Below are 27,215 nucleotides of genomic sequence, written 5' to 3'. Positions count from 1 at the left end.
ACCCGAGGAGTTTCTACCGAGCCACCTGATGTAATATGGAACTCATTAGGAATACTTTGTGTTTTTGGGCCAGTCTCTTTCAAATGCTCAATTCACATTCGCAGTAATCTAACAGAAGAATAAAATAAAGCTTAGATGCTGATTGAAATGTAAATTTGGAACAATGAAAGGGTGATTTATTCGTGCCAGGACATGGGCGATTTGACTGCGCCAGATGAGCTTGGCCCTTCGGACCGTCTTCATAGATTGGTGTCATTCTTGCATGACCTTACCGAAGGCCCCGACACCCACTATACATTTCATATCCCCCTACTATACGAAGTACCCCATACCTTCATAGCCTCTATTACCCAGGAATCTAGATATATAGTCCAGTTCAATGATCCGAGAAGTAACAAGTCAAGTAGAAAGAATAAAATTGAAATAGATTATTACATTGCCATGTAGTACAGGTCATTATTCATAAGACATCAAAGCTATGGTAAATACACACGCTGACACACTGTCTTAGAAAGAACACAAGAAATCGAATAGAAACAGGAAAATAAAAGAAATAACTCCACATATTCACGGTCATCGGCCTTGCAATGACCGTTACGTCAAATGACCTTGACGCCATATCACCGACCGGCGAGAGAAGAAGAACACAAATGATTAGACAATAAGAGCAAGGATACGGCAAACACGCATGTATAAGATGGGAGCGATCATGATCGGAGTGTGACGCCTCAGATCACATTGCTCATGTCCATCATAGATGATGGTGCCACACTGTGTGCAACACTGTGGACCGACTTGGAAGCATCGATGGACATGCGGTCGCCGCTCATCATCCTTGATATTTTCTTGTCTTTGCTGGGGCGGGCAATGAGGACTTGAGCAGGGCAGACGACAACCTCGTCATCACCCTCCCCCACATCATTGCCCTTTTTGACAACAAGAGGGAAGAGCACAATGCGCACAATGGACTGTTGAGCTTCGAGCTCGCCGTTGTCGTTTGTCAAACCACTGCGCTCATTCATCAGGGCTGCGTTGAAGTACACTTGGCGTGCAAGGTCGCCATTGGTATCATATTCAGGCTGCAGAGGCGGCAGCATGATGAATTCAGCCAGCTGGGTGCGCATCTCCAAGGACAGGCTGACTGCTACTCGCATGATCTTGCGGAGATTATCCAGGAGCTGAGATTCAACATGAGACGGAGGAGGGAGGACCCGCGATAGGGTTTGGAAGATCTCCAGAGTAACAGCCTCCGTATCGCTCTCACGTTGTGCAGCAAACGCTGGTCGCCGGGACAGCAGTGTTAGAGTGGTGGCTCGCCAGCGATGCACAGCACGGGTTGGGCCCACCTCGCCCAATTGTTTTTCAAGAGACTTGAGTTTTTGACGTTGCTCCCGGTCCATGCCGAAGAGATAACGGGTGAAGATGTATTCCCAGACCATCGTCATGACCACCGACATAAAGACATCGCGGCGGCGGACACGATCGGATAGGTAGGCATCGGGATCGGAGCCGTCGAGAAGGGCATTGTCGAAACGGTCTGCGATCTTTTCATCCTGCAACTCACTGAGTGGGCGGCAGCGACGCTTATCATTGTGCTTGGAGAAGCGCACGACCCAAGATTGGACATGGCCACACAGCTTCTGGCAGGCAGCATCGAAGTACTCTTCATCACGGAAGACAAGGGCATTGTCATGTACCGAGGCTGCAATTTGTTGTTGAAGCTCCTTCACCTTATCACGAGCCTCCTCAAGTTCCGTGCGCAGACGGCGCAATTCAATGTCTTTTTGCGCAAGAGCCGACTCAATCTCTTGTCGAACTCGATCTTCCATCTGGGACGAGAGTTGGGTGTGTTGTGACTGCAACTCGGCCAGTTCGCGTGTGGACGACTCGCGCACGGTGTTGACCTCGGCGGCGTGGGCGGCGGCGAGAGCAGAGTTGGATGCAGTCAGCCCCTCGTTCTCTTGGGTCAGACGAGTCGTCTCCCTCTGAAGCCATTCCACCGAGTTCTTCAACTGTTCCACCTCTGATTCCCGATCGCGCAGATCGCCGTCGCGGGTGTTGAGCGCACGGTCGCTCTTTCGACGGGCGACGCTGGAATTCTTAAGCTTATGTTCGGCTTCATCGCGGGCGGCGATCAGTAGACGGTTCTCGGAGATGAGCTGGTCGAGGCGAGTTTCGATGTCTTGTAAGTGTTGCATGCTGCGACGGCGTCGGACACTAGGCGGTCGGCTGGGCGACCGTGGGGAATTGGGCGTCTCACCCCATCCCTCCTGCGGAAATTAGTAAACAAAAACAAAAAACAATGGCAAAAAGAAGTAAGTAAATTAATAACTTACATAGACATCCGACATATTTCGCAGCGGACGTTTGCCCTTGTCGGTGACGGGGTCATAAGAGGAGGAAGACGGGAGCTGATCGAGATCGAGTGAAGGCTGGGAATCTAGTGCTCGACTAGCCGCCCGCAGATCGCCACTAATACTGCGATTTGTACGACGTAATTTTCCACTGCTGGTGCTTGGCTTTAAAATTGGCCCTTCAGGTGTCTTGGGAATTTCTTTGAAATCCTTGTCTGTGGGCCAAGCTTCTCGATCAAAGGCATTGTCTGTAAATTTCCGGACTGGTGTTTGAGGTCGAGGTAAGACATGTTCGGGCTTCATTTCCAGACGGGGAGTCCGACGAGCCGTCCCTCCCTGATCACCCCGTGGTTCTTGTTCCGCAATTGTATCAAGCGGAGTCCGAGGTCGCACATCGTCAATCGGTCCAAAGAGTGATCGAGGAGGTGATGGGGCAAGAGCTGGTAGAGAAGGTTCATCCAAACTCCATGTTCGGGGTGGATGCTGGTGCCGTCCATGGATTGATGGTGATCGGCGTAGTTCACAAAGTTCCTCTCCAGCTTCCGCCCGGGGTGGAAGATGCGTAGGAGAAGAAGGTTCATCGGTACGAGTCCGTTCATTGGAGGGCTTCATTGACAACATCAATGGGGCATCCAAGGACCTTTCGCCTTGCGTCGGCAGGTCTGGCTCCCTGGTTGAATCATTCTCCGTAGTAGTAGGAGGTTCGGAGTGAGCGCTCAGTTCCGAGATTGTAGCCTCAATTTGTCTTTCAAGTCTGCTGGGCAGCTCAGAGGTGAAATCTTGGCGAATTTCTTTGGTTTCAGTGGTCGCTAGGGGTGCTTCCGAGACAGGGATCGCGATATCGCGATTCGCTTCCAACTTTGTTGTCTCATCCTCAGCACTATCTTTTAGCGACGGTGTTGGCTGGTCCAAAGCTGATCGCCGAAATCCCGCACGCTCGAGGCCGGGAAATAAGTTGGCAATCTTAGATCCACCGGGAGTAGTCGTTCGAGCAGGCGGTTCGATCTCTTTGTCATTCAAGGGTTCCAGGGAAGGCTCCTCGGGTTCCGGTGCAGCTTCTTGTGACTGCTTCTTGTTCTTCTTGGCCTTCTTCTTGTCTTTTTTGCTCAGCAAGGCCCAAGAATCTTCCTCTGGAGCTTCTTCTACCTCTTCCAATACCTCGGGGAATGAAGATTCAACAAATTCTCCAATAATCTCCGGCTCGGGAGGTGGAATGTCCGGCTCAGGGTCAGGCTCCGCTTCTCTTAATCTCTGGGACTCTTCGAACTTGGCCTGCCAGTCAATTGCCGGCCAGTCTTCTTCGTGGGGCAAATTATCGTCTGGCATTTCTGTGACTTGTGCCTTGGAGTGGTCATCTTCGAATGGCACAATGGTGGCATGCTGGTCCGCGTCAATCGCATTTTCAGCCGGAGGCTCAATATCCAGGGATTTGTTAGCCTTTTGGGCCTTCTTGGCCTTCTTCTTTGAGGACTTGCGTGAAAGAGGAAGTTCCTCGCCAACAACGGGTTCTGCGTCGGGTTGCGTAGGCTCAGCCTGAACTTCTGACTCGAGTATAGGCTGGTGTTCAACCGGAAGGGGGCCCTCAATTGGCAACTCTCGCTCCGGTCTAGGCTGAGGTTCTGCAGCATGTTCAGGTTCCTTGAGAATTGCTTGCTCCACGACAGGCTCTGTCGGCTGGATCTCATATTCTGTGGGCAGCTCAGCCACATCAGCTTGTGTCTCTTCTTGTTGTTCAGTCGAGACTTCTTTGTTGACTCCAGCACTCTTCTTGGCCTTGCGCTTGTCCTTCTTTGATATCTTCTTGGAGAGAGCCTGCATCACTTCAGTTTCTCCGGTTTGGTCTTTAATGAGGCTCTCGGCGACCTCGAGATCAGCTGTTTTCTCAATGTTTCGTGCATCGGCCCCAACTTGAGCCTCATCTTCCTTGTCGTTGTGCTCAGCAGGAGCCTCGAGGTCAAGGGGCTCACTGTTGGTGTCTTGGCCAGTGGGTTCTGCGGGTGATGTCGTATCAAGTGTGTCCAGAGAGACGACTGCCTCATTGTTTTCCTTTTCTGGTGGTTGTTTGTCTTCCGATACGATGCTAAATCCTTCGAGAGCTGGCGTCTCGATGCTCTCAGGCTCGGGCTTAGGGGCCTCCTGGAGTTCTTCCCGGGCAATGGACTCAGGCTCAGGAACAGTCTCAGTTGGGGTCTCATCAGGAGTCGCCTCTAGCTCAATAGCAGCTTCTGTAGTCGCGAGATCGGTGGTAGGGACAAGCTCTGTTAGGGTATCCTCAATAGTTGCCTCCGGTTCAGGAGCATCCTCTGCAGTTGCAGGCTCGGTGGTAGGGATATGATCATCGGTCGGACGGGAAGTCGGCTCAATAACTTCTTGCTTGCCTTGTTTCTTGGCCTTTTTCTTGTCCTTCTTTGACATCGTCCGAGTAATAGTATCGACCGCAGATGGCTCCTCAACTAGTTCTTTTGTAAACCCCTCGGGTTTCTCCTCAAATTCGAGAGGCTCGGTAGAATTGGGTGCCTCAACAGGCTGCTCCAGGACATCTTCCTTCGGCTCGGAAGTTGTCAGTCCTGCCATTTCGTCAATGCTCTTCTCTACCTCATATTGAGGCTTGTCCTCAGTCTCTGACGGCTGCGGCTCTTGAGCGATATGCTGCTCCACCACTTCCCCTAGGGGTTGGGGAGTAATTGTTGAGGGCTCCTCGGGTGCAGGCTGTGACTCGACAAGTTTTTCTTCCTCCAGAAGGGCGGCGGCGGCGGCGGCGGCCTTCTTCTTCTCTTTCTTGCTCATCTTCTTGGGGACAGTCGCGGATTCCACTTCTGGCTCAGGGGCAGCTTCAGGCGGCGCTTGTTCGCTAGGCTGCTTGTCATCTGGGATCTCTGCCGGTGTTTCGGTAGCTTCCTCGATCGGCTTGTCTTCTTCCTCAATCTTCGATTCAGTGGATGGAAGTTCAAGGGAGTGCTTTCCGCTTTCTATTTCTTGGCTTGGAATATGTTGTTCGGTGTCCTCAGAAGACGTTACCAGATCCTTTGCGGCGTCCTTTGCGGCGTCCTCGACGGCATCAACAGGCTGCACTGTAGGCTCATCTGCGCCAGTGACAGGCTCATCTTGCGTGACAATCTCGCCAGGAGCTGACTCCGTTGCAGCCTCGGCCTCGGGTTCTTGAGCAAGAATTGATTGGCCTTGCTTCTTCTTGTCCTTCCTGCTCTTTTTCTTTGGAGCAGCGGTTGTGTCTAGCTCTTCAGTAGGAGGAGCAACGGCCTCGACTTCCGGGACACTGATTTCTTTGGTGTCATCAATATCCTCGGTTATCAGGACAATGGCAGGCTCTTCGATTCCCTGTGAATAATCTGCCGGTTGCTCCTCTGGAACTGGAACTGGAACTGGAACTGGAACTGGAACTGGAACTTGTTGGGCCTCAACAATAAGCTCAGGCTCAATGAGTTCCTTTACCTCCGGCTGGGGCTCGGCCTCAACCAAAGGCGCAGCTTCAGGTTGCTCCTTTTCCTCTATGGTAGAGATCTCAGGCTCAGGGGCTGCAGCTTCCTCCTCTTGATTTTTGCTTTTCTTTTTGTTTTTCTTCTTCTGCTTCTTCGAGACAGCTGTCTCAGAAGCTTCCTCCTCCACAGGCGATTCTTGTGTCTGTGCCTCAGTAACAACATCAATCGGCGTATCCACAGGCGTCTCTTCAATCTCTTTCTCCGCGGAAAGATCGCCTGCTTCCGGCACAGACGATTTCTCCTCAACATTCTCACCATCAACAACTGTCTTTATCTCCTCAAGGGGTACAGGCTCAACCAACCCCCCTCTGGCTCCCGTGCAGTTGGGGCGAGATCGCCCTCCTGCTGAGCATTTACCTCCACCAACTCGCCGGAATCAACTGAACGCTCAAGCACGGGCTGGGGAGGATAATCTAAAAAAGGACTCTCTATCGGCGTCTGCTCTACCTGCGAAGACATGTATTTATCAGTCGAGGCCGTATCTTGCGCCGTGGCGTCGTAAGTTTCTATGGCGTGGGACTGATTTTCTTTACCGTCATGTTCCGCAGGCGAGGACGCCGGTACGGCTGAAAGTCCAGGAGCGTCTGTGTCCGTCGAGGTGAGGACCTTTTCGACGCTGTTGACCGCTTCAATGGGTGTAGCAGGCTCGGTCGCCGGGGCAGAGGGCGAATCGGATGTTGCGGCGTCGTTATCGGCGTCGACATTCTTGGACTGGCGTTTCTTCGCTTTCTTGGCAGCTTTGCGTCGCTCCTTGGTTGACATACCAGCTTCTTCTTCGGTCGGCTCAGCAGCAGCAGAGGTAATCGCCTCTGCTTTCTGGGAGTGAGTTGGCTCGGCATCGACAATCACTTCAGTGGCCAGTGGCTCATTGCCGGTCTCCTCGACGCCAGGAGTTTCCTCTGGCACATCGTCAGATACGCTTCCTGTTGCCTCGAGTTCCTCCGCCTTAGGAGCCTCAGGCTCGATCGTATTTTCTTGCTCCAGGACTTCTGCGGGCTGTGCTGGCTCAGAGGATAAATAATTTTGCAACTCTGGGGGCTCAGCCGGAGCATCAGTCGAAGTTTGAACAATGGGCTCGGATTTGGGCTCAGATTTAGGCTCAGATTCCTGCGCTGCGTCTGTGGCAGCAGGGGCGGTGTCGGCCAAGTCTGTAGACTTGGCCTTCTTCTTATTCTTCTTCGCCTTCTTTTTTTGCGCCGCAGTCAAGGCAACTTCGGGCTCTTGTGCACTTGGCGACTGGGGCTCTGAGGGAGTCTGGGACTCTTGTTCCGGCTGCTCTGGCAACTCCGCTGCGGAATTTGTCCCCTCGACTTCAACAGAAATGCTACCGGGCGCAGCAGTTGAGATTGGCTCATTCTCGGTGATCTCCTTGTTTTGTTCCAAGGAAGCGGGTTCTTCTGTCTTCTCCAAGACTTTCCCTTCAGCAGCAGTCTCGGGGACTTCTTCAGTCAATGACAGCACCTTGGCTGATTCTTCAGAGATAACCAACTCAGCCGGAGCATCTTGAGATTTAACCTTGTCTTCAGGTACAGGGGAACCCTGCTCTAGATTCAGCTGTTCGGCTGGAGTGACATCATCGTTAAAAGCAACAGACTTGCGTTGCTTCTTCTTGTCCTTCTTGGCCTTCTTTTTCTGTGCGGCAGTCGTTGTCTCCTCCACGGCGGCCTCGGTAGCAGCTGCATCCTGCTGTTGACCCTCTTCGGGAGCGGGCTCTTCGGCACTGGGCACCTCTTCTGTCATAATAGGAGGCGGCACATCTTTGTCGACAATTGGCTGTTCGGATTCATGAGTCGGCTCAGGCTCAGTGGACTCTTCTGGGGCGGATTCAGGCTTAGATTCCTCTTCGGCTGGTGCAAGTTTGACCTCTTCCTCGGCTAGTCTGGGCTTGGACTCCTCAAGAGGCACAGACTGTTCCTCTTCGGCGACAACTGATTGGCGCTTTTTCTTATCTTTCTTGGCCTTCCGCTTTTGAGCAGGAGTCATTGATGCCTCTTCGGCAGCCTCAGTGGCGGCTGCATCAGCAGAAGCATTTGGCTGAGAAGTCGCTTCCGGAGATGGCTCTTCGATATTAGGCGCTTCTTCTGTCATAATAGGAGTCTGTGCATCTTTGTCGACAGTGGGCTGTTCGTTTTCCGGAGCCGAGTTAGGCTCCGCGAGCTCTCTCTGGACAGATTCCGGCGTGGTCTCCTCTTCGGCGGGTGCAAGTTTGACCTCTTCCTTGGCTAGTTCAGGCTTGGACTCCTCAAGAGGCATAGACTGTTCCTCTTCGGCAACAACGGATTGGCGCTTTTTCTTATCTTTCTTGGCCTTCCGTTTCTGGGCAGGAGTCATTGATGCCTCTTCAGCCGCCTCGGTGGCGGCTACATCGGCAGAGACCTCTGGCTGCGAAGTCTCTTCTAGGGAGGCATCCGCCTTAGGCGCCTCTTCCGTCACAATAGGGATCTCCGCGACTTGATTGGGAGAAGTCTGGTCAACCTCTTGAGATGGCGCTAGTTCAGTGGATTCACTCTCGGCAGGCACAGGTGTGGGTTCGTCTTCGGCGGGTGCAAGCTTGACCTCTTCCTCAGTGGGAACGGCCTTAGACTCCTCCTCGGCGGGTGTAGGCTGCTCCTCTTCCGCGGCAACTGATTGACGCTTTTTCTTATCTTTCTTAGCCTTCCGCTTCTGTGCAGGAGTCATTGATGCCTCTTCAACGGCCTCGGTAGCGGCTGAATCGACAGGAGCATCGGCAGGAGCCTCTAGTTGCGCGGTCTCTTCCGGAGAGGGCTCTTCGGCCCTAGGCGCCTCTTCCGTCGTAATAGCAGTCTCCGCGTCTTTATCAGGAGAAGGTTGTTCACCCTCTTGAGATGGCGTTAGTTCGGTGGGTTCACTCTCAGCAGGCACAGGTCTAGGCTCTTCTTCGGTGGGTGCAGGCTGCTCCTCTTCCGCGGCAACTGATTGACGCTTTTTCTTATCTTTCTTGGCCTTCCGCTTCTGAGCAGGAGTCATTGATGCCTCTTCAGCGGCCTCAATAGCGGCTGAATCAACAGGAGCATCGGCAGGAGCCTCTAGTTGCGCGGTCTCTTCCGGAGAGGGCTCTTCGGCCCTAGGCGCCTCTTCCGTCGTAATAGCAGTCTCCGCGTCTTTATCAGGAGAAGGTTGTTCACCCTCTTGAGATGGCGTTAGTTCGGTGGGTTCACTCTCAGCAGGCACAGGTCTAGGCTCTTCTTCGGTGGGTGCAGGCTGCTCCTCTTCCGCGGCAACTGATTGACGCTTTTTCTTATCTTTCTTAGCCTTCCGCTTCTGTGCAGGAGTCATTGATGCCTCTTCAGCGGCCTCAATAGCGGCTGAATCAACAGGAGCATCGGCAGGGGCCTCTAGCTGCGTGGTCTCTCCCGGGGAGGGCTCTTCGGCCCTAGGCGCCTCTTCCGTCACAATAGCAGTCTCCCAGTCTTTATGAGAAGGCTGTTCAGGCTGTTGAGATGGCGGTTTAGTGGATTCACTCTCGGCAGGCACAGGTGCAGGCTCGTCTTCGGCGGGGGCAAGCTTAACCTCTTCCTCGGCAGGGACAACATTGGACTCCTCCTCAGCGAGTGCAGGCTGTTCCTCTTCAGCGGCAACTGATTGGCGATTCTTCTTGTTCTTTTTCTTCTTCTTCGACTTGGAAGAAGTTGCCGACTGTTCATCTTCTCCCTGATCCACCACTGGACTTGGTGTGGACTCCGCAGGCTGAGTCTCCTCCACAACTGGCTCTGTCGCAGACTCTGCGGGCTTCTCATCGAGAGGCTTGTCTAAGGCAGGCTCCTCGCTGACGGCTGAATCAAGCTTTTGTTCTTCCTGGGGCTCTTCCGTGGAAGAAACTTCAACCGTATGCTCTGGGACAGATTCCTTGTCTACATATTGAACATCAATAGCTTGTTCAGCAATCTCTGGGGTAGAAATAGGCTCGTCTGTGGGTGCCTCGGGAGCAAGTTCGGAGTCAATAATTGCCACATCCTGAGCTTGTTCCGTGGTCTCGGGTTCAAGGTCGCAGGCTGCCTCGGATTTTGAGGGCTCATCAACACCCGCAACAGCTTCTCCGGCGGGAGAGGCCTCAGTCTCGGGCACAATTTCACCACTCTTTTCCTCAGTAGAAGTAGGCTCAGCCTCACGCGTGGGCTGCTCATCAAGCTGCACGGACTCTTGCTTCTGCTGCTTCTTCTTGTTTTTCTTAGCCTTCTTCCTCTCGGCAGCAGTCATTGAAATCTCGGGTTCAGGGGATTGTTCTTGTTCTTTGGGGGCATCGATCTCTGCAACGTCAACCGAAGGTTCCTCTGTCGGCGCAGGGGTCGTATCCTCAGTCTTCGGCTCCTCTGGCTTAAAGGCATCGACCTGTTGGACAGGAGCGGCGAGCTCTTCCAATACAAGTGGAACATTGGCGATTGCTTCGGAGGCCTCAATTTGAGACGATGGGGCAGCGGCTTCTACCGGGAGCTCGGCCTCAGCGGGAGGATCGATATGTCTGGTTAGCTCGATAGTCTGGCTATTGATTGGCAGAAGAGGATCTTCAGTGACTGGAGCCGCCTCGGGCTCGTTTGTGGATGTAAGCGCAAAATCCGGTTCGGTCTCAGCATGCTCGGAAGACACAGCTGCAGGGAGGTCCACTAGGGCAACATCATCAATTTCCGCAGCAGGTGCAATATCCTTGCTTGACTCGGCGGATTCGACATCGGGCGTAGGCACAGTCTCAACGGGCTTGATGTCTTCAGGAACAGATCCAATGCTGTCTTCTTGCTCATTTTGCTGCTGCTGCTGCTGCTGCTTCTTCTTCGCCTTCTTCGCCTTCTTCCTCTCCGCGGCGGTCATAGGGACCTCCGGCTCGGCAGGAGTTTCTTCAGCTTTGGGCTGCTCCTCTGGTGCGATGGGCTCTTCCTTGGGTGTCTCTGCCTCTATTACCTCTGCCATTGGTTCTGGAAGAGGGCCAGGAGATAGTTCTCCCTGGGGCGGTTCAACCTCAGAAATTTGTTCAGGCTCAGGGAGTTGTTCGGGCTCAAGCAATTGTTTGACTTCGACGGGCAGTTTCATCTCGCTTACTTGCTGAGGCGCATCCACCGGTGCCTCTTCAGTAATAAGAGGGGTTTCCTTGGCTATATCTTCGGCGGAAGTCTCAATTTCAGGTGCCAGCGAAGTAGACTCAGCAGGCTTCTCGTCGTCAGGAATAGAATATTCACTCTGCTTGCCCTTCTTCTTATTCTTCTTGGCCTTTTTCTTCTGAGCCGCAGTCAAGGCGACTTCAGGCTCGGCTTCAACTTCAACTTGAGGGTCAGCGTGAACTTCAGTTTCGGGTTGGGTCTCAACAGCAGAAGTCTGTGGGATTTCACGAGAAGCATCCTCAGCAGGATCGGGGAATTCAGCCTTAGGCTGATCCTCGACGACGACTGGCTCTGACAGTTCATCGGATGGCCCCGTGGGTCCCACTGGGTCGGTCGCGACAGGTGTTACATCCACGTCGGCCTCCAATGGGACTTGCTCCTGCTCTTGGGTAGCTGCAGGCCCTTCAGCGGTGGGTTCGAAGTGTTGGTCGACATCCTTGGCCGGTTGTTCAAGATGTTTAAGATCAGAAGCTAAGGCTTCACCGCCAATTGGAGGGGATTGGGTATCCGCAGGATCGACAACAACTGATTGCTCAGGTTCGAGCTGTTTGATTTCTGGCTGGGATTCAGTCTCGGGAGCGGACGTTTCAGCGGAAATCTCAGGCTCTTCGACGGTAGTGGATTTGCGATTCTTCTTGTTTTTCCGCTTCTCCGCCTTTGTTTCCGAAGCCTCTGCGGGGGAATCTGCAGCCACTTCAATGGGAGGCTCAGGTACAGGCTCCTCCTTCTCTTCGGCGGGCTGTGGCATCTGTTCTTCAACAGCCTCTTCAAAGTTGTCTTCGCCTTCGGTGTCTTCTTTGGGTATTTCAGGACTTTGAGTGGTGGTGTGATCGAGAGGGGCCTCTGGAGCAGACTCTTCAATTGGCTTCTCAATCTCTTTCAAGCTGCGGGATAGTTCTTCCGCTTCTGGTTGATTCGCACTGGGAGTTTGGGTTTCATTCGCGTCGGTGAAAACAGGGTCTGGGGTCTGCTCTTCCTGAACGGGTAGACTACGATCTTCGAAAACAGGTAGGACGGATTCTTCAGTAGATACCTGTTCCACAGGTTGAGCCAGCTCTTCGGGTTCCTGTTGGTTTGGAGGTTGCTCGGCATCAGTGACAGCTAATGGGGTCGCGGTCTGGTCAGGGGTGCTCTCAGCAAGTTCAGTAGAAATGGCAATATCATCGGGCAAGGATGCAGCCATAATCTCTTCAGTAGGCACAGGTACTTTGTCTTCATGCTGGCCCACAATGTCCTTGGAGGCAGAAGTATCATCTGCAGGCTCTTCAACAGTAGATGCATTTTTAGATTGCCTCTTCTGCTTCTTCCTGTCGCGCCTGGCCTTTTTAGCCGATGATGCAGTGTCCTCCACCTGTTGTGTGTCGATAGGCGTAACCTGAGTAGGTTCGGAGTCAGGAGCAGTGGCAACGTCTGGTTCTTGAGTTGCTGCAACCAAAGGCTCAAGCTCAAACTCAGATTGCTCAGGAATAACAACCTCGGGCTCACCTGGGGCGCTCTCGATAGGTGCGGGGTCAACAGCAGCAGCTTCTACCACATGCTCAAGTTCAAGCTCGCGGGATCTTTCAAAAGACTCGGGTTGAGATTGCCTGGGAACAGCAACCTTGGTCTGGGCAGAAACAGCTTCGACCACAGGCGCGTCAACAGCAGGGTCCTGTACCAGCTCCTTGGATAAATCTTCCTGCGCGAGCGGCTCCTCGGAGGCTTCGAGCTCCGCATTTTGGGCCTGGTTTTTCTTGCCCTTCTTCTTCTTGGTCTTCTTCTTAGAAGACTGGGTAGCCGCGCCCTCATCGGCACCGACGTCTGTCTTGAGCTGAGTGTGGATATCAGAAGACTCAACAGGCTGTTCAGTCAATTCAGGAACAAATTCCCTGGCTGCATCCGTCTCTGGGTGCGCAAACTCAAGTGCAGCGGGAACGTTCTCTTCGATGGCAGTAATGGGCTCACTAGGCGCCTCCTCATCGACAGGTGCCTTGTCATAGTCGTGAGGGGAACGATCACCAGCGATCGCTGCATTAACAACATCGCTGAAGCCGTGGGTCTTGGCAGATTCATCTGCAGCCAAGGAGCGTGACTCATCATGCTCCCTGGTGGCAGCAATGGCAGCTGCACCGACAACATTGGCAAAGTCCGCAGCGCCGCTGAAGAACAAATTCTTCTCTTGAGTCGGAGTGTCCGGCTCGTGCTGAGGGCGGGACACGCCCTCGAGAGCGTCAAGAGCACGTTGCGTTTCTTGCTCCCTGGAGCCAACGCCAACCATGGAGCCCTCTGCAGAAGGCAGAGCGTCCAGCGTAGGCGAAGGAGGCAACTCGTCTAGAACAGCGGGGTCCCGCAGGAGCTCAGAAGGAGAGTGGAATTCATACCTGGGCCTCTCCTTCCTGGACTCTGCGTCTTGGAAGTGGTCAGCGGTAGGCGTGGGGTGCTGCGAGCCGAGGAGATCAAGGTCTCTATCATGGCTTTCGTTTGCATGGTCAGTGAAAATCGTCAGACCGGTCGGCCTCTGGTTTTCCATAATTGAGTGGCTCAGATCTACATGCTCCCAGGTCTTAAGGCCGTCGTCGTCGCGGAGGGATTTTAGGTCCTCTACTGACGGGACGCGAGAGGAGTTCTTGCTGGATGGGAGCGATGGTAAGGGATCCTCAGCCTCGGGTTCGCCCTTGGTCAGACCATGGCGCTCGACAAGCCATAGAGGGCGAATCTCGCGCGAGTTTCGGAACTCGGATGACCGGCGGTTGCGTTGCTGGCTTGGGGAGCCGGGGGAGGCGACAGGGGCGGATTGTTCATCGGGGACTGCGCGCGCTAGGCTTGGGGAGGTTGGGGGTCGGCGGAAGTGGAGAGGCACGGCTGTGGGTGATTCTATGGTGGACTTAGCCACGGAGTGTCGGCGTTGCTTGGGGGATCGGGACCCATGTGGGTGGCTTGTTTCAGGTGAAGCGGGGCGGCTCAAAGACTTTGGGGTCAAGTCAAGTGTCTTCTCTGTGACTGGGGGAGAGGCTGAGTGGCTCCGGGGCCTCTGCGAGATCTCATTCAGTCCTGATGTTGCAGCGAGTACAGCTGCGCTATCCGCTGATGCTGGAAGCCACGAAGCATAATCTTCGCGCTCTGCTAGAATTTCAGGGCGCTCCCTTAAAAAAGATTCCTCGTCGAAGTTGGCACTATAGTCCTGCACAGAATAAAACCAATAAAAGCTTAGTACATTTCTTTTCTTTTTGTTCGGGTTTTGTGGTTTTTGTGCAAGCTGGTTAGATCAACCAGCGAAAAAGGGAAACTATATGGCACAATAAAGTGTACAACCAAAATCACAACATAAGTAAGTAAAAGAAAAGTTCAGATGCTATACCTTCTCAGATTCCCGTTTCCTTCCTGAATCCACGATTTCCTCGTACCGATGACGACGCCGCTCTTCCTTTTGTTGCCTACTGGACCTGTACTCCTCCAGGTTTGGGTCATCCTGACTCTTCTCCTTGTCCGACATGTAGCGATCCAATTCATCTCCATTGCTGGAGCTGCGGTGCTTAGAAGAACGCTTCTTATGGCGACGGCGTTCATCCTCAACACCAGCTTCAGATATGGCCTCGCGGGATGATCGCTTGTCCAGCGAGGAAGAGCGAGAATGGTCGGGCCGAACACGCTCAGCTGGGGCCGATACCTGCGAGCCGAAAATGCTTCTCAAAAAGCCACCGCTCTTTTCTTTTTCATCCTTGCCTCGGCGCTTCTCCCGGGATTCGTCAATCCGAGCTGGAGAAGAGGTTATAGACGCATTGTCATCAAAGTCAGCTTCCCGGGATGAGCGGTGCCGATGCTTGCGGCGCTCAGACTTGTCGTCTCCAATGTCTGTAATAGCAGAGCGGGCATCATCATCAACAGAGAAGGGGTCATTCTCATGCTTGGATCGACGCTTGCGGCGTCTCTTCTTCTCCTCGCCACCTTCCTCGTCGTCAGGAACAGCTTCGGCATCACGGCGGGGGTCGAAATCATCGCCGCTGCGACGAGACTTTCGATAGTTGGCTGGTTCAGAGACGACAGAGCGAGGTTCATCACGAGACTCAGACACATCCCGCGATCTTGAGATATCAAAGTCATCTCCGCTACGTCGAGACCGGCGAGATTTACTGGTTTCATCTTTGGACACAGGTGCAGAGAAGACAGACCGGTTATCGTCAAGAGACTCGGAGATGTCTCGCGATCTGGGAATATCGTAGTCATTCCCACCGCGTCCGGATTTTCCTGACTTGGACGACTCGTACTCGTAGCCAGCAGGAGTAGAGGTAACCGAGCGCATGTCATCCCGAGATTCAGATGGTTCGCGCGACTCGTAGATCTCGAAGTCGTCGCCGCTCCGTCGAGATTTGCGGGACTTGGGCTTGGATGTCTCGTCTTTCGAAACAGGAGCAGAGATAACAGAGAATGAATCATCACGAGACTCAGGAACCACTGAATCCGGGTAGTCAGCAATGCCGAAGTCATCACCACTGCTCGTGGACTTCCTGGACTTTGATTTGGATTTTTCATCCTTTGAGACAGGAGCAGAGACAACCGAATAAGAGTCATCCGGGGATGGAGATGCCTCCGGTGACTCGTAAATCTCAAAGTCGTCGCCGCTGCGCCGGGATTTGCGGGACTTCGATGGCTCATCCTTCAAAACAACAGACTCCACCTGTTCGCGCTCTTGGAACTCGGGGAGATCGAAGAAATCCCCACTCCGCCTCGACTTCTTAGACATGGACTTGGTCGGGGTCTCTGGGTCCATAGCAACAGGCGCCGGCGCCGAGACCGCGGATCTATTGTCAACTAACTCTCTGGAGTCGGCTGTGTCAAAGCCACCAGGCATCGAGAAGACATCTACGTCTTTTTCGGGTGAAGCGGTACGGTCGCGCTTGCCATATTTGCCATTCAGCTGCTCGATTACCTCCTGGGCGATCGAGGATTTGTCACGGCGTCCCGACAAAATGTCCCGATCTGTTGAGAAGAATTCCGGCTCGTCGAAGAAAAGCTCATCCTTGTTATGGACCGCGTGCTCGGGAGCGGAAGGGATATCCTTAGTAGACTTGGGGTCAATTTCTTCAAGCTCGCCTTCCACGAAGCCGTGGGGCTCCTTCCGAGCCGACGCAGACCAGGGCGAGGTAAACGTGTGTTCATCCTCCGACCCAGGAGGGGAAGTGCGGGTGTGGTAAGATGGGTCGTTTGTGACCAGAGTGGGATCGAACCCGGCTGCGGCAGTCGCAGCAGCGATTGTGGCAGCGAATTCAATGTCGGCGCCGTACTCCGGTTTGCTGGGGATATCCTTGATTTGGGATATCTCGGATGCCGGGAGAGGAACATCCTTGGCTGAAATTTCGGTAGGGGAAATGTCATTCTCAAGAGGATCCTGTTCAGAAGAAGAGGGGATCTCGTATTCATGAGTTTCATGTTCACCCCAGGAGACCCGAGAGCCGGGCGGTCGTTCGCGAGGCTTGGTATCATAAGATTTAGTTACAGGGGCGGTTGGGGAGGTAGCGTCGCGTACGGAGCCACCGTGCACGCTCTGGGGAGGGGTCGGCTCAATGAAGTTAAGCCCAGGGACTGGCCATGGGAGCCGATCCACGTGTTGATAGGGTTCATATGAATAATCTAGCTCTGCAGGCGCAGGCTCCTCATGTGCACGTTCGCTGGCCGGCTCTATCTCCACAATTGTGGGCATATTAGTGGAGTCGCCGCTGCGAGCATGGTCATCTGCGCTGTGTCGTATCTCTTCCGGGGCGTAAAATTCTGCGTAATCGTCGTAAACAGGTGCTTGACGGGGAGAGCGAGGAGAACATTTCTTCTGGTCTTCGCGAGGTTCCACCGTAGTCACCTTTTCATCGAAGCGCGACACGACGGAAGTATCTGACACCGTATCCATATCGCGCTTCCGCTCAGCGCGGCGCTTCTCTCGGCGCTCATTGTACCGCTGACTGGCTTCAGAGGCTTCATCGTCATCTGTCTTGCGAGAGAGAATAGTGCTGGCAGCAGCCGCGCCAACAGCTCCGGCAGCCACTGCACCAACCCAGGATGAGTCCTTTCCTTTGTCATCAGCATACCGGCGCTCTTCATCCTCTCGCTCCCTTCGGCGGCGCTCTTGGCGCTCGGTTTCCTTGCGGGCTAGCTCTTCCTCTCGGTCAATGAGTTGAACTGGTTGATCAGCAACTTCACCCCGGGAGTTCTTGTCACGACGGGTAAGATGGCGTTCCCTCTCTGCTTGCTCTTCTGTCAAGTTGAATTGCACGGAGGCTTGATCCTTAGCAGTGAACCGGCGCTTGAGGCTGGAAGCAGTTTCCTGGGTGGGGAAAACAGGAGAGGAATCACTGCGATGAGGTCTCCGGCGGTCAACGTATGGTGGCTCTTCTGGTGCCCATGCTGGATCCCGAGGGCCTCGGAACTGCGAGCCGTAGTGGTCAACCCCATTGGCGAAAAATGGTGGGGCTACTGGGACTGCTGGGGCACTGTATACAGGGATCGATACTGGCACAGCTCCCTGGGTAGTATACACTGATTGAGAGACAGGGGTAAAGGGCTGAGGCTGCTGAAGGGGAATGGGTCCCGGCCGGATGAGAGTTGGTTCCCCGGCAGAAACCGATGGGGACATCTTCGCAACATCAAAGCGAGAGGGGTCAGACGTAGGCATTGGGTAAACATGTTGCAAGCTCCCAGATCTACTCGGGGGCTCACTATCACGGTGACGAGCGGAAGAAATTGCAGCGGCTCCAATAGCGCCAGCGCCAGCTACCAGAGCGGCATTCGTGGCACTCGACCGCTTGTCCTTCTTCTTGTCCTTCTTGCTTCCCCATCTCCAGCCCCATTTGCTGCTAGCAGAGTCAGAGGAGGACTCAGCGCTGCTTCCTCCGAAGGCGAGCGCAGAGCTAATACTTGAAGAAGACTGGTCGTCCGACTCGGCATCGACCCATTCTTCGTCCTGTGTGGTAGAGTGGGCGTATTTGGACTGTCGAGATCGAGCTGTGTACATCTGGCCTGAAGTGCGGCCGGGACCGTGGGGCGAGGAGCCAGCCAACCGGGTTGCGGTGTCGCTGAGTTCTTGCAAAGCGGTATCGACATCTTTACCCTTCTTGCCCTTCTTCTTAAGCTTGGAGGACTTCTTCGAAAATCCATCTCCAAAAGCAAGGTCATTATCCAATGAAGAGGATGAAGAGCCACTCTTGAAAGAGAAGAAACCGCTCCGCTTCTTGGTGTGACGTTTCTTCCTGTTCTCAGAAGAAGCAGTAAAGAAAGACCCGATACCACCAGCGATGGACTTCTTGCCGGGCTTAGCATGATGGACAAAGGACGATGATGAGGACGAGTCCTTTCGGCTCTGTCGTCTTCCAGGAGAACGACTTCGGGAGCGGTTACGCGATTTTGAAACAGCCAGCGCAGCCCCGCCCACTGCGGCACCGAGTGCGGCCTCCTTCAAATAGGAATGCCGGCCAGATCGAGAGGAAGACCGCGATCTGGAGCGTGTGTACCGAGAATGTCCAGAATGCGACGCATGCTTGGAGTCTACGTAATGTTCTCTGTGAGGACTGCGGCCAGAACGACGGGTCACACCACGAGAGGTATGGCTCCTTCGGTCATCTTCTTCCCCATGGGAGGAGGCTACTCGGCCTGAGCGAAGGCTGTAAGAATCGTCAAACTCCTTGCTCGAGAAGAGCGACTTGGTCGCATAACCGGCCAGCATGCCTGGCAGCCACGAGGAAGATTTCTTAGACTTTGACCGTCGGCGGCTCTCATCTTCAGAGGAATTATATCGGCTAATTTTGCTGACTCTGGAGCTACCACTGCTCCGCCGATCGTCGGAGTGTCGGCGGCGGCTATTATAATGGTGCTTGCGAGGGGCATCGACGGAGCTCGTGCCAGGTTGGAAACAGTATTTGCACACACCGATACTTTCTGTATAGTCCTCGAATCTTCCAACGGCCTCGGGGTCACGCCAGAAATCAACGAATCTTCCCATGGCGCCACGCTGACGCTCTTGGAAAGCTAGCGAGCTGGGTCCATGAGGATAGAAGCCTGGGTTGTAGGTAGCCTGGGCAGCGTACCCTCCTGCGCCTCCAGCATACAAAGCATTATTGTGCCCAGGGGCATACGGTAACATACCACCAACTTGAGAAGATTGCCCGTGCTGGAAAGCGTATTGTGGTGCGTGCTCGGGGCTGGAGGAGTGATGGTGATGACCCATCATGTACCCTGTTGCAGCACCTGCAGCCGCAATACCGACCCCTTCACTGAAGCTATGAGAGTGGGTTGGCTTGGAGGGAGGCTGGTGGCTGCTGCTTGCCATTGGCTGATCGTATCCCATTGACTGGTTGTGTACCATTGGCTGGCCGTGTACCGCTGGCTGGCCCTGCTGAGTGTACAAAGTAGTGTGCTGCGCGGCGGAATGCGACTCAGAATGAGACATCATACCACCAATGCCATAAGCCGCAGCTCCAATAGCGGCAGCAGGAAGAACGCCCGATGATGAAGGCTTCGGGGGACTCGAAGGCTTGGATGGTTTCGGGGGTCTAGATGAAGACACAACCGGCGGCTGGCCTTGCTGTGCTGGAGCATGGAAGCTATCGTCGAAATAGGTCGCCGCCGCACCAGTCTCTCCCAGGCTACTGGGCTCTGGGGGTGGGTTAGCCGATGGAGATGCTGCCATCAAGTGCGCTTGAGTGTTAGGAAGCACACTTGGGGGAGCCGGTCGAACGCCGGGCTGGTGCTCAACAGACTGGCCTTGATCACCATAGTAGTCCGCTGCAGCGCCAGCGGGGTTAGGCGGCGGATACGGTGCAGTACTTTGCTCTGGAAACTGGCCGGGAAATTGGTGCTGCACGTGCGGGTCATATGAAACTTCATGCGCTGGCGAGTAACCTGCGGATGGCATCCCAGTGTCGTATTGCATGGGGAATTGCGAAAATCCCGGGGCACCAATCTCGGCGGCAAACTGCCCGCCGGGGGCGCTGGGCGGCATGTTTGTGGAGATCGGGGGCACATACGGATCCCCTGGCTGGGTACGAGGACGCTCGCGACGCTCGCGCTCCCGATCCAATTCATCGTCCAGAGTATCTTGTGTTCCTCGGCGGCTCCTTCTCTTCTCACGCTCTGGACTCTCAGATCGGTCCTGGTCGCGCCGACGATAACTCTTGCTTTCCCGTTCACTGTCTCTGCGTTTTAATGCGCGTTCAATGTAGTAGCGATCGGACTCATCAATGGCTTCTGGCTCAGCGGTCACATAGGTTGATGCGATGGAGTCGCCCGCGATACTAGGTGGGCCACGCTTACTGCGCGAAGCCGATGGCGAATAAGACGACAAGTCACCCAGGCCGCGGTCACGGTCGTCACCCCGTGAGGACTTGCGACTTGAGATCGATCTTGTGTCGGATTTGTCGGGTTTTTCGGATTTGCGCCGGCTGCTCTTGGAGCTGCGAACGTCGGATGAAGACGAGCGGCCCCCGCCCATTAGGGCCTTGAACATGGTGGGCAATTAATTGGGGTAGCCAGAGTAAACCATGTGGAATGAAAGGAATGTAATGATTGGAATGGGGGTTTAAAGGTATGGGGAAGTGTTAGTTGTAAGAGGGAATGTAATGTTATGGGTTTGGGGGGGGAAGTAAACAACGGAGCTGACCCGTGGATCTTGTACCCGGGAAAGGCCCCAAGTGGATCTCAACTTGAACCTGTGGCGCTTAAATTCACCTTGATATCTTGTTTGTCGAGTAGCGGATGAAATCTGTTAGGGTAATGAGATGCAAACGATCTGAAAAAAAAAATGCGACAGTGAAAAATGTGATTGACAGCGCTGATGAACTGTCGGTGCAACAAGTGGAGCGAATCAAAATCGCGGTGAAGCATCGTGCACGGACCAACATGGGGCTGGGACCATTCCGTCACTTCTTCACATCCCAGCCATCCATACAGTACTCCCTCCGTACTCCATACCTCAGATATACATCTGAAAATTTATACTATGTCAAAATATCTTGTCCAAGTTTATCTCTCGGCTCAGAGTACAGAGTACATTTCAACGCCTACATAAGAACAACAGTCATATGCTAGCTGTACTATCGCTAGCAACCAAAAACAGTATGTCCAATTTCCGATTATTGCCAATAACAGTGCAATATATGCATCAACACGCCAAATGATGACACCAACATAACCACAAATATCAAAGAACAACCCTAATCAGCCCTCATCAACTTCTCCAACTTACACCTCAACGAATGCTGTAACCACGCAGGCAGTCCCCTGAATCTCTTTGCAATCCATCCAGCAGATCCAGGAACAACAACATGTCCACTCTCACCCTTGAGCACTTGCTCAACAAGCTGCTCGGCAACAGTCTCAGGGTGAAGCAGGGGATTAAACCAAGTATCCTCAGGGGTCAGATCCTTAATAAGATTGGTCCTAGTAAAGCCCTGGGTAACAAGCACAGTCCGAATCTTGGGCGCATGGTATCGTGTAACCAGCTCCGCACCAAGTCCCTCATGGAACGCAATAGCCGCAGCCTTGGATGCTGAGTAATCGACCATATTAGGCGTGACGGTGTATCCAGCCTGTGAAGCAACTGTAACAACCATACCATGGTTCGCCTCAATCATATCTGGCAGGAACTCCTGCGCGAGCCAGTAGTGTGCGAACGTGTTGACTTCGAACATGCGGCGCGTCTGGGCTGCGGTTGTTTTGATGATTGTTTTGCCAGTGCAGATGCCAGCATTGTTGATTAGGATGCTGGGTCGGCCGAATGAGGCCCGGATCTTGGACGCTACGTCTGCAATGTTGCTCACGGATGTTATGTCGCATTCATAATATCGCACGCTGTTTGGTAGCACGTCCTCACTTGCTGGGGGGCAATGTCCAGGATGGCGACTTTGATGTCGCGCGCCCCGAGCAGCTCCGCGATGCGTCGGCCGATTCCGTTGCTGCCACCTGTTAGGATTACAGTTTCGCGGTGCCAGTTGTACGCGTCGCTGACACTATTGTTTATCGTGCGATGGTCGAGCCAGTTGTTCAGCCAGTTGATGAGACCATGGGCTGTTAGGACTTTGAGGGCCTTGTAGAGATTTGGGCGTGATTTGGCAATATCACGGCCTTGAGCTGTGTAATGAGCCAGAGCAATAATGGGGAGTAGTTTCCAGGGGTCTAGGAGACTTCGGGAGATGAAGTCGCCCAGTGCATCAGCCGTGAAGCCTGAGGTTGTTCGTTAGCATTGGCTGGCTGTTTGTTATAGGAACAAGGGTCGATACCTTCTCTTGAGGGCCATCTTCTTGCATTTGGCGCCATGTCAGAGATTGGAGTATATCTCTATTCCCACCCAGGTATCAAAAATTGTAAATTGCAAGAGTTAAAAGATAACTGATCTCTTTTTGCACACCATCTCCATAGTAAGCTGACTCGTGCCTCTAAATTAACTCCTGATCAGCAAAACGCGGGGAAGCCGAGGCCCGCGAGCAGCGTGCAGTTGATAAACCTGTGGTTCTTTCATATAGCCAAATTACAAGTATATGCCTAATCGTCCAATTTATTCTAATTAAACTTTTGAATAATTTTGGTTTGATATTGGCCAGCCGTGATATGACCATGGGAGTAGAAGGGCCCACAACCTTGGAAAATGCCATCTTGGTCCGATCCACAGGTATTCCCAAGGTTCCAGGCTTGTGCATTGACCCTAAAGCTTCCATTCTCAGTTCAGCAAATGAGCAAATAACAGGCTTCATCTCAATTGATCTGTGTCCTGTCCAAAGCTATAAACTACTGAAAAGAAAATCTACAGCAAATAAAGTCCCAAAATATAACCCGCACTGAGGATGAGGTATAATTCAAGACACAGAAAGCCAACACGAAATGCAAAGCCTTGCATTGGATAGGAAAATGATTGGCACAGCCAAATCAACAGAAATGAGTTTGCATATTGTAAAAGCATCCAAAAAGAAAAGCCAACAGACATGTATGACTTGAGATGCATGCAATGAAGGTAGATTAGCCACACAAAGACACAATAACTCCATTCCCGAGACGTATCTCCGCAGGGATAGACTGTCGAAGCCACGAAATGCTTTCAACCCCCAAATCAGAAAGCTAAAATAAAATAAAAAAAAGAGAGGGGAAAAAGAGAGAGGGAAAAAGGAACGAGTCAAAGCCAACCCAGTCAGTACCTTAAGAGAGGCAATGAAAGAATTAGTGAGATTGCTCGACGTATGAAAATAAGCCACACCAATCAATCACCACGTATAAAACCCGTGTAGTCTGATCCGGTCTCAGATGCACGAGTACCGAGTGTTGAATTGGATAGGGTTGGGGAATCATCAATGAAAAGAACCATATAGTGCAACAAGGTATAGATGACAGACAAATAACAAATGTCGAGTGCAGGAGGGCTCGGGCTTAAAGGGACAAGAACAATGCATGGTGTGCTCATAAGGATATAGGATATCAGATATCAGGTTGCAAAACCCACAAGAACGGGGACAAAAAAAGATTAACTCTGACGCTAGATGCACATTTAAGGGAAGCTCATGCTGGTGGTATGGCTGCTCATGCTCGGAGTATGACTGCTCATGCTGGTGGCTTGCCCCATGTCAGGAAGACGACCGAAGATCTTCCGGTGGATCTCAGTGAGAATGCGAGCATCGGCACGGAGGGTGGGGGATATGTTTTCGCTTTGGATGAGGAAGCCTATTGTGCGTGTGAGGAGGCGCTCGAGTTGATCTGCCTCGACAAGCTCCTTTAGACTTGACATAAAAGTGGCAGAGAGGACGAGCATATTGCCGAATTGCCTGCGAAGAAAATATGTTAGTATTATCTCTATATCTGTGGTTATTTGAAACGGGTATCACGAGGATTCCTTACGCATGGGCAGTGCCGAAGATGTTGGTAACGACCAACCGATGTCCGCCTACACCGTCAAACGCCTCTGTGCTCTTGATAGCCGATTTAACGCAGATGTCGCAGGCAGCTTTCAGCTTCTTCGGCAGCTCGTGTAAACGGACTTTAGGGGGCTGCCAGTCAGTGGAGACTGCGGCCGGCATAGAGCCCATGTCACTAGACATACGCGCCATGTTCGGAGCTCGAGCAGCGCTGTGTAGCATTGAGGGCGACAATTGTTGCGAGGTAGGCGAGTCCACTAAAGACTGGCCGACTGGACCGACGCGGGCACCTGTGTGGCCGTAGTGTAGTGCGTGGTAGAGAAGAGGTCGGTGGATAATATACCGGGCACCGTAGTACTTGGCACGCATGCGAGCGGCGTTGATTTCGTTTGCTGGCGGGTCGTTTTCCTCCCACTGCATGCTTTGTGGTAGGCTTTTACGCCAGAGGTCGAGATTCAGGCTCAGAGCTTCTTGAACGGTGGATGACCATCGCGTCTGGCCTTGCTTTTCGACCTTGTATAAGTCTGTATGGACTCGATTTAGAACTTTGCGTAGATGAATTTGTGCAGAATAGAACAGCATCATCATCGTTTGGGGTGCGTTGAGATCGTTTGGTAGAACGATTGTCCATTTTCCTTTCGGAATAGCCATCCGACCCTCGGAGCGGGAGATCCCACTCGCTGGAATGTCCAGCTCCGCGAGAAGATCACTCTCCAATTGCAGACAAGTCCAGTACGCGAAGTTGTACAAGTCCTGTAAAGGCCCCTCTTCGAGTCGCTCATATCGCTTGGTTCTCACAAGCACCTGGCAAGCCCTTGAGGCCTGAGAAATCCAACTGTGACTCTGGAAAGGATGGGCCAACTGGCCGGCATAAAGTCCGGCAAGCAGCCCGGACTGGACATGTTCTAGCTCGTTGCCACCCTGCAGGTGACCCAATATTGCGGTCGCGTATCCATAGAGAGTCAGGCCAGGGATGGCCTGGTAGTTCTTTTTGTTCCCTTGTGTATCGTTCGTGTTTGTCACATCTCTTCTTGACAGGCCTGGCAGTCTTTCCGTTGGAGCAGATGGAAAAGATTGGTTATTAGCCTGCATCGGCATACCATACAGTGAATGCGTAAGCGACACTGGCATGGCCGCCGAGTCAGAGTTTGCAGGGGAGAGCACACCATTGGTGACATATGTCCCATTTACAGTTGGCGAGGGAACAAATGGTAGTAGCGGAGCAGGAATGGACTGGCGGAGGTAGTCGATATTCTTGTCCATGATAGGACCAGGGAGAGGAGCACCAGCTTCGCAAATAGCTCCGATGGCCATGCACAGCATGACCAAGGCATTGTCAATATTTTTACCGACTCGTGGCCGCACCGGGTTTGAGATTGTCTCCATGAACTCGCCCCGCGCACCCAAGTTTTCGTTTGATCGCCTCCTTTTGGCTGGCGGCGGAGCATCGCGAACTAATCGTGTGTAATTGGAAGCTGAACTCGGTGATGTGCTGGGTGGGCAATAGCATCGGATGAAGCTATCGACTTTGAGATTGAGTTCGCCCTCCATAAGAAATGGGTGAAGCTTAAACATGTGCGCGATGTAGCTATCATAGTAGCGCTTTGCAGTCGTAGCATCCAGCTTCATGTGGCCAAATTCGTCGATGTCGACGTCAGCATCTGGCCCTGCACCATCCCCATCAGGTCGCGCACCGCCGGGTCGGGTATCCTTGGAGCCCATTGGTAATTCACTGTCATCGGCAGTGAATGAGATCTCGCCTTGGCCGTATATACTGATCAGACCGCGCTCTTCTTCCAATCGCATCACATAATCCTCGTCATACAACGCGGGGTGGAGCAGCCTCTTGATGGACGGCCACATCAATAGCTTGTGAGCCGCAGTGGTGTGCTCCACTGGGATAGAGAGCTCTCCCTCGGCCTCCTTCTGCTCCTCGAGCATCGGGTCCATGGCTCCAACCGGCTGGCCAAATTTTGAAGTGCCTACATCCTGACTCCCGGGATCCAAAACATTTGGAGTTGAGGCCTGGGTCGGGGGCATCTCCGTTTTGAGAGGCGGATCCTGCTTGATGACCGGTGGTGGTGGCGGTGGGAGGGCAGGACGTTCTTGGATAGTCTGAAGTGGCTGTTTACCCGGCTTGTTGAGCAGCATTTGCTCTTGCAGTTGCTTTTGCATTTTTTCGAAACGCTCGTCCATGCGGTTGTCACGCTCCTCCCTGCGGTTCTCACGCTCCTCCATGCGGCTTTCTATCTGGGACAGCCGATCCAATACCAGTTGGGTAGTCTTTTCTTGTTTGTGTGGCGGCACCTCCTTGTAGACACAGCCAAGATTGTTCTCTTTGCAGTGGCTGCAATTCGGACGTCCCTCATCGCACTTTGCTTTCCTAGCTCGGCATTGATCACAAGCCTATATAGCTCGAGTGTCAGCCAACAAACTCCCCGAAAGCATTCCGAATTCCGAATTCCAGCTTTGACATACCTGCGTAGCTCTGTTCGCCTTACGCTGACGTGCACCAAACGTCGGATTTGGGTAAAATGCCTGATCATACCCGGCAGGCGGCGTAGCACTCGTCATTTGAGCACCGGGCGTCATGAACTGTGAAGCAGGAGGTAGGGCGCCTGATACGGGGGTATGTTCGGCGCTGTTGATCTGATCCGGGGGTGGGTAGCCCATACGAGCGCGATAATCAGGTGAGCCCTCGTGCGGCGCGCCATTCATCGGCTGGTGGAAGTTTGGGTGAGGGGGAATTGGGTCCTGCGGGGAATGCACGGGCGCGTGCAGGGGCAGGCCATGACCATGACCATTCGGACGACCATATGGGCCTTCCGATGTTAACTGTGGCAGTTCACGGTTGGGCATCACGGGGTATCCTGGCGGCTGCGGTGGTAGGGGTGTCTGGGAGGTTGCGGAGGAGCGGCGGGAGTCGGAGGGGTGGTTATCGAACGTCGGGGGGTATGAAGGGCGCCATGATGGCTCGTATGCTGGATGCGGACCCGCGTGCGCATGATGCCCTTCCGGGGGGGGCATACGATTCATTGTAAGATGGAGGGTCCGGGTCTGAGGGAGTTGAAGCTTCCAGGCGCCGTGTCGCAACTAGCCCGGGTCGTTGGCACTGTATCCAATTTACCGTTGAGAAGCACTCTAGCTTGGTAATCGGGACTCAAACCAACATGTTCTCGGTTGGCGAGGATGTAGTAAAAGGAAAGGCAGATCGGTGGATCTGGAAGGAAAGCTGGAACAATGAAAACCAGATCGCGCCGTTAGAAGCGAATCAAATAGCGTGCCTAAAGCTCCGAGTTTCCGTCGCAAAAATGCGGTGATGTCGCAAAGTGTGGAGCTAGACAAAGAAATAGTCAGATTACGATGATCCCACCAGCCCCCTTTAGGCCTGGAAAT

At 53.3% G+C, this 27,215-nt stretch overlaps 3 protein-coding genes across 3 annotated transcripts; all 3 read right to left on the bottom strand.

Annotated features, from left to right (window-relative positions):
* Window positions 1–728: 728 nt before the first annotated feature.
* lah (involucrin repeat protein) lies at window positions 729–20,428 on the bottom strand (the record flags this gene model as incomplete). Its single annotated transcript, XM_056725702.1, has 4 exons — window positions 729–2,270; window positions 2,337–6,115; window positions 6,154–14,122; window positions 14,300–20,428. 4 exons carry the CDS (start codon window positions 20,426–20,428, stop codon window positions 729–731), a joined length of 19,419 nt encoding a protein of 6,472 aa, XP_056576553.1.
* Window positions 20,429–21,134: 706 nt separating this feature from the next.
* N7517_007971 (short chain dehydrogenase/reductase family protein) lies at window positions 21,135–22,236 on the bottom strand (the record flags this gene model as incomplete). Its single annotated transcript, XM_056725701.1, has 3 exons — window positions 21,135–21,735; window positions 21,786–22,143; window positions 22,200–22,236. The coding sequence occupies 3 exons, from the start codon at window positions 22,234–22,236 to the stop codon at window positions 21,135–21,137; spliced, it is 996 nt and encodes a 331-aa protein (XP_056576552.1).
* A 1,219-nt stretch (window positions 22,237–23,455) lies between these two features.
* clcA (putative C6 finger domain protein) lies at window positions 23,456–26,855 on the bottom strand (the record flags this gene model as incomplete). The annotated part of the gene is made up of 3 exons (XM_056725700.1): window positions 23,456–23,729; window positions 23,803–26,225; window positions 26,298–26,855. 3 exons carry the CDS (start codon window positions 26,853–26,855, stop codon window positions 23,456–23,458), a joined length of 3,255 nt encoding a protein of 1,084 aa, XP_056576551.1.
* Between the last annotated feature and the right edge of the window lie 360 nt (window positions 26,856–27,215).

The sequence above is a fragment of the Penicillium concentricum genome (genome assembly GCF_028827145.1).
Source record: "Penicillium concentricum strain IBT 3081 chromosome Unknown utg000003l_segment0_segment0, whole genome shotgun sequence".
NCBI classification, from domain to species: domain Eukaryota; kingdom Fungi; phylum Ascomycota; class Eurotiomycetes; order Eurotiales; family Aspergillaceae; genus Penicillium; species Penicillium concentricum.
Note: the sequence above shows the minus strand (reverse complement) of the source record. Positions and strands in the feature narration are given on the sequence as shown.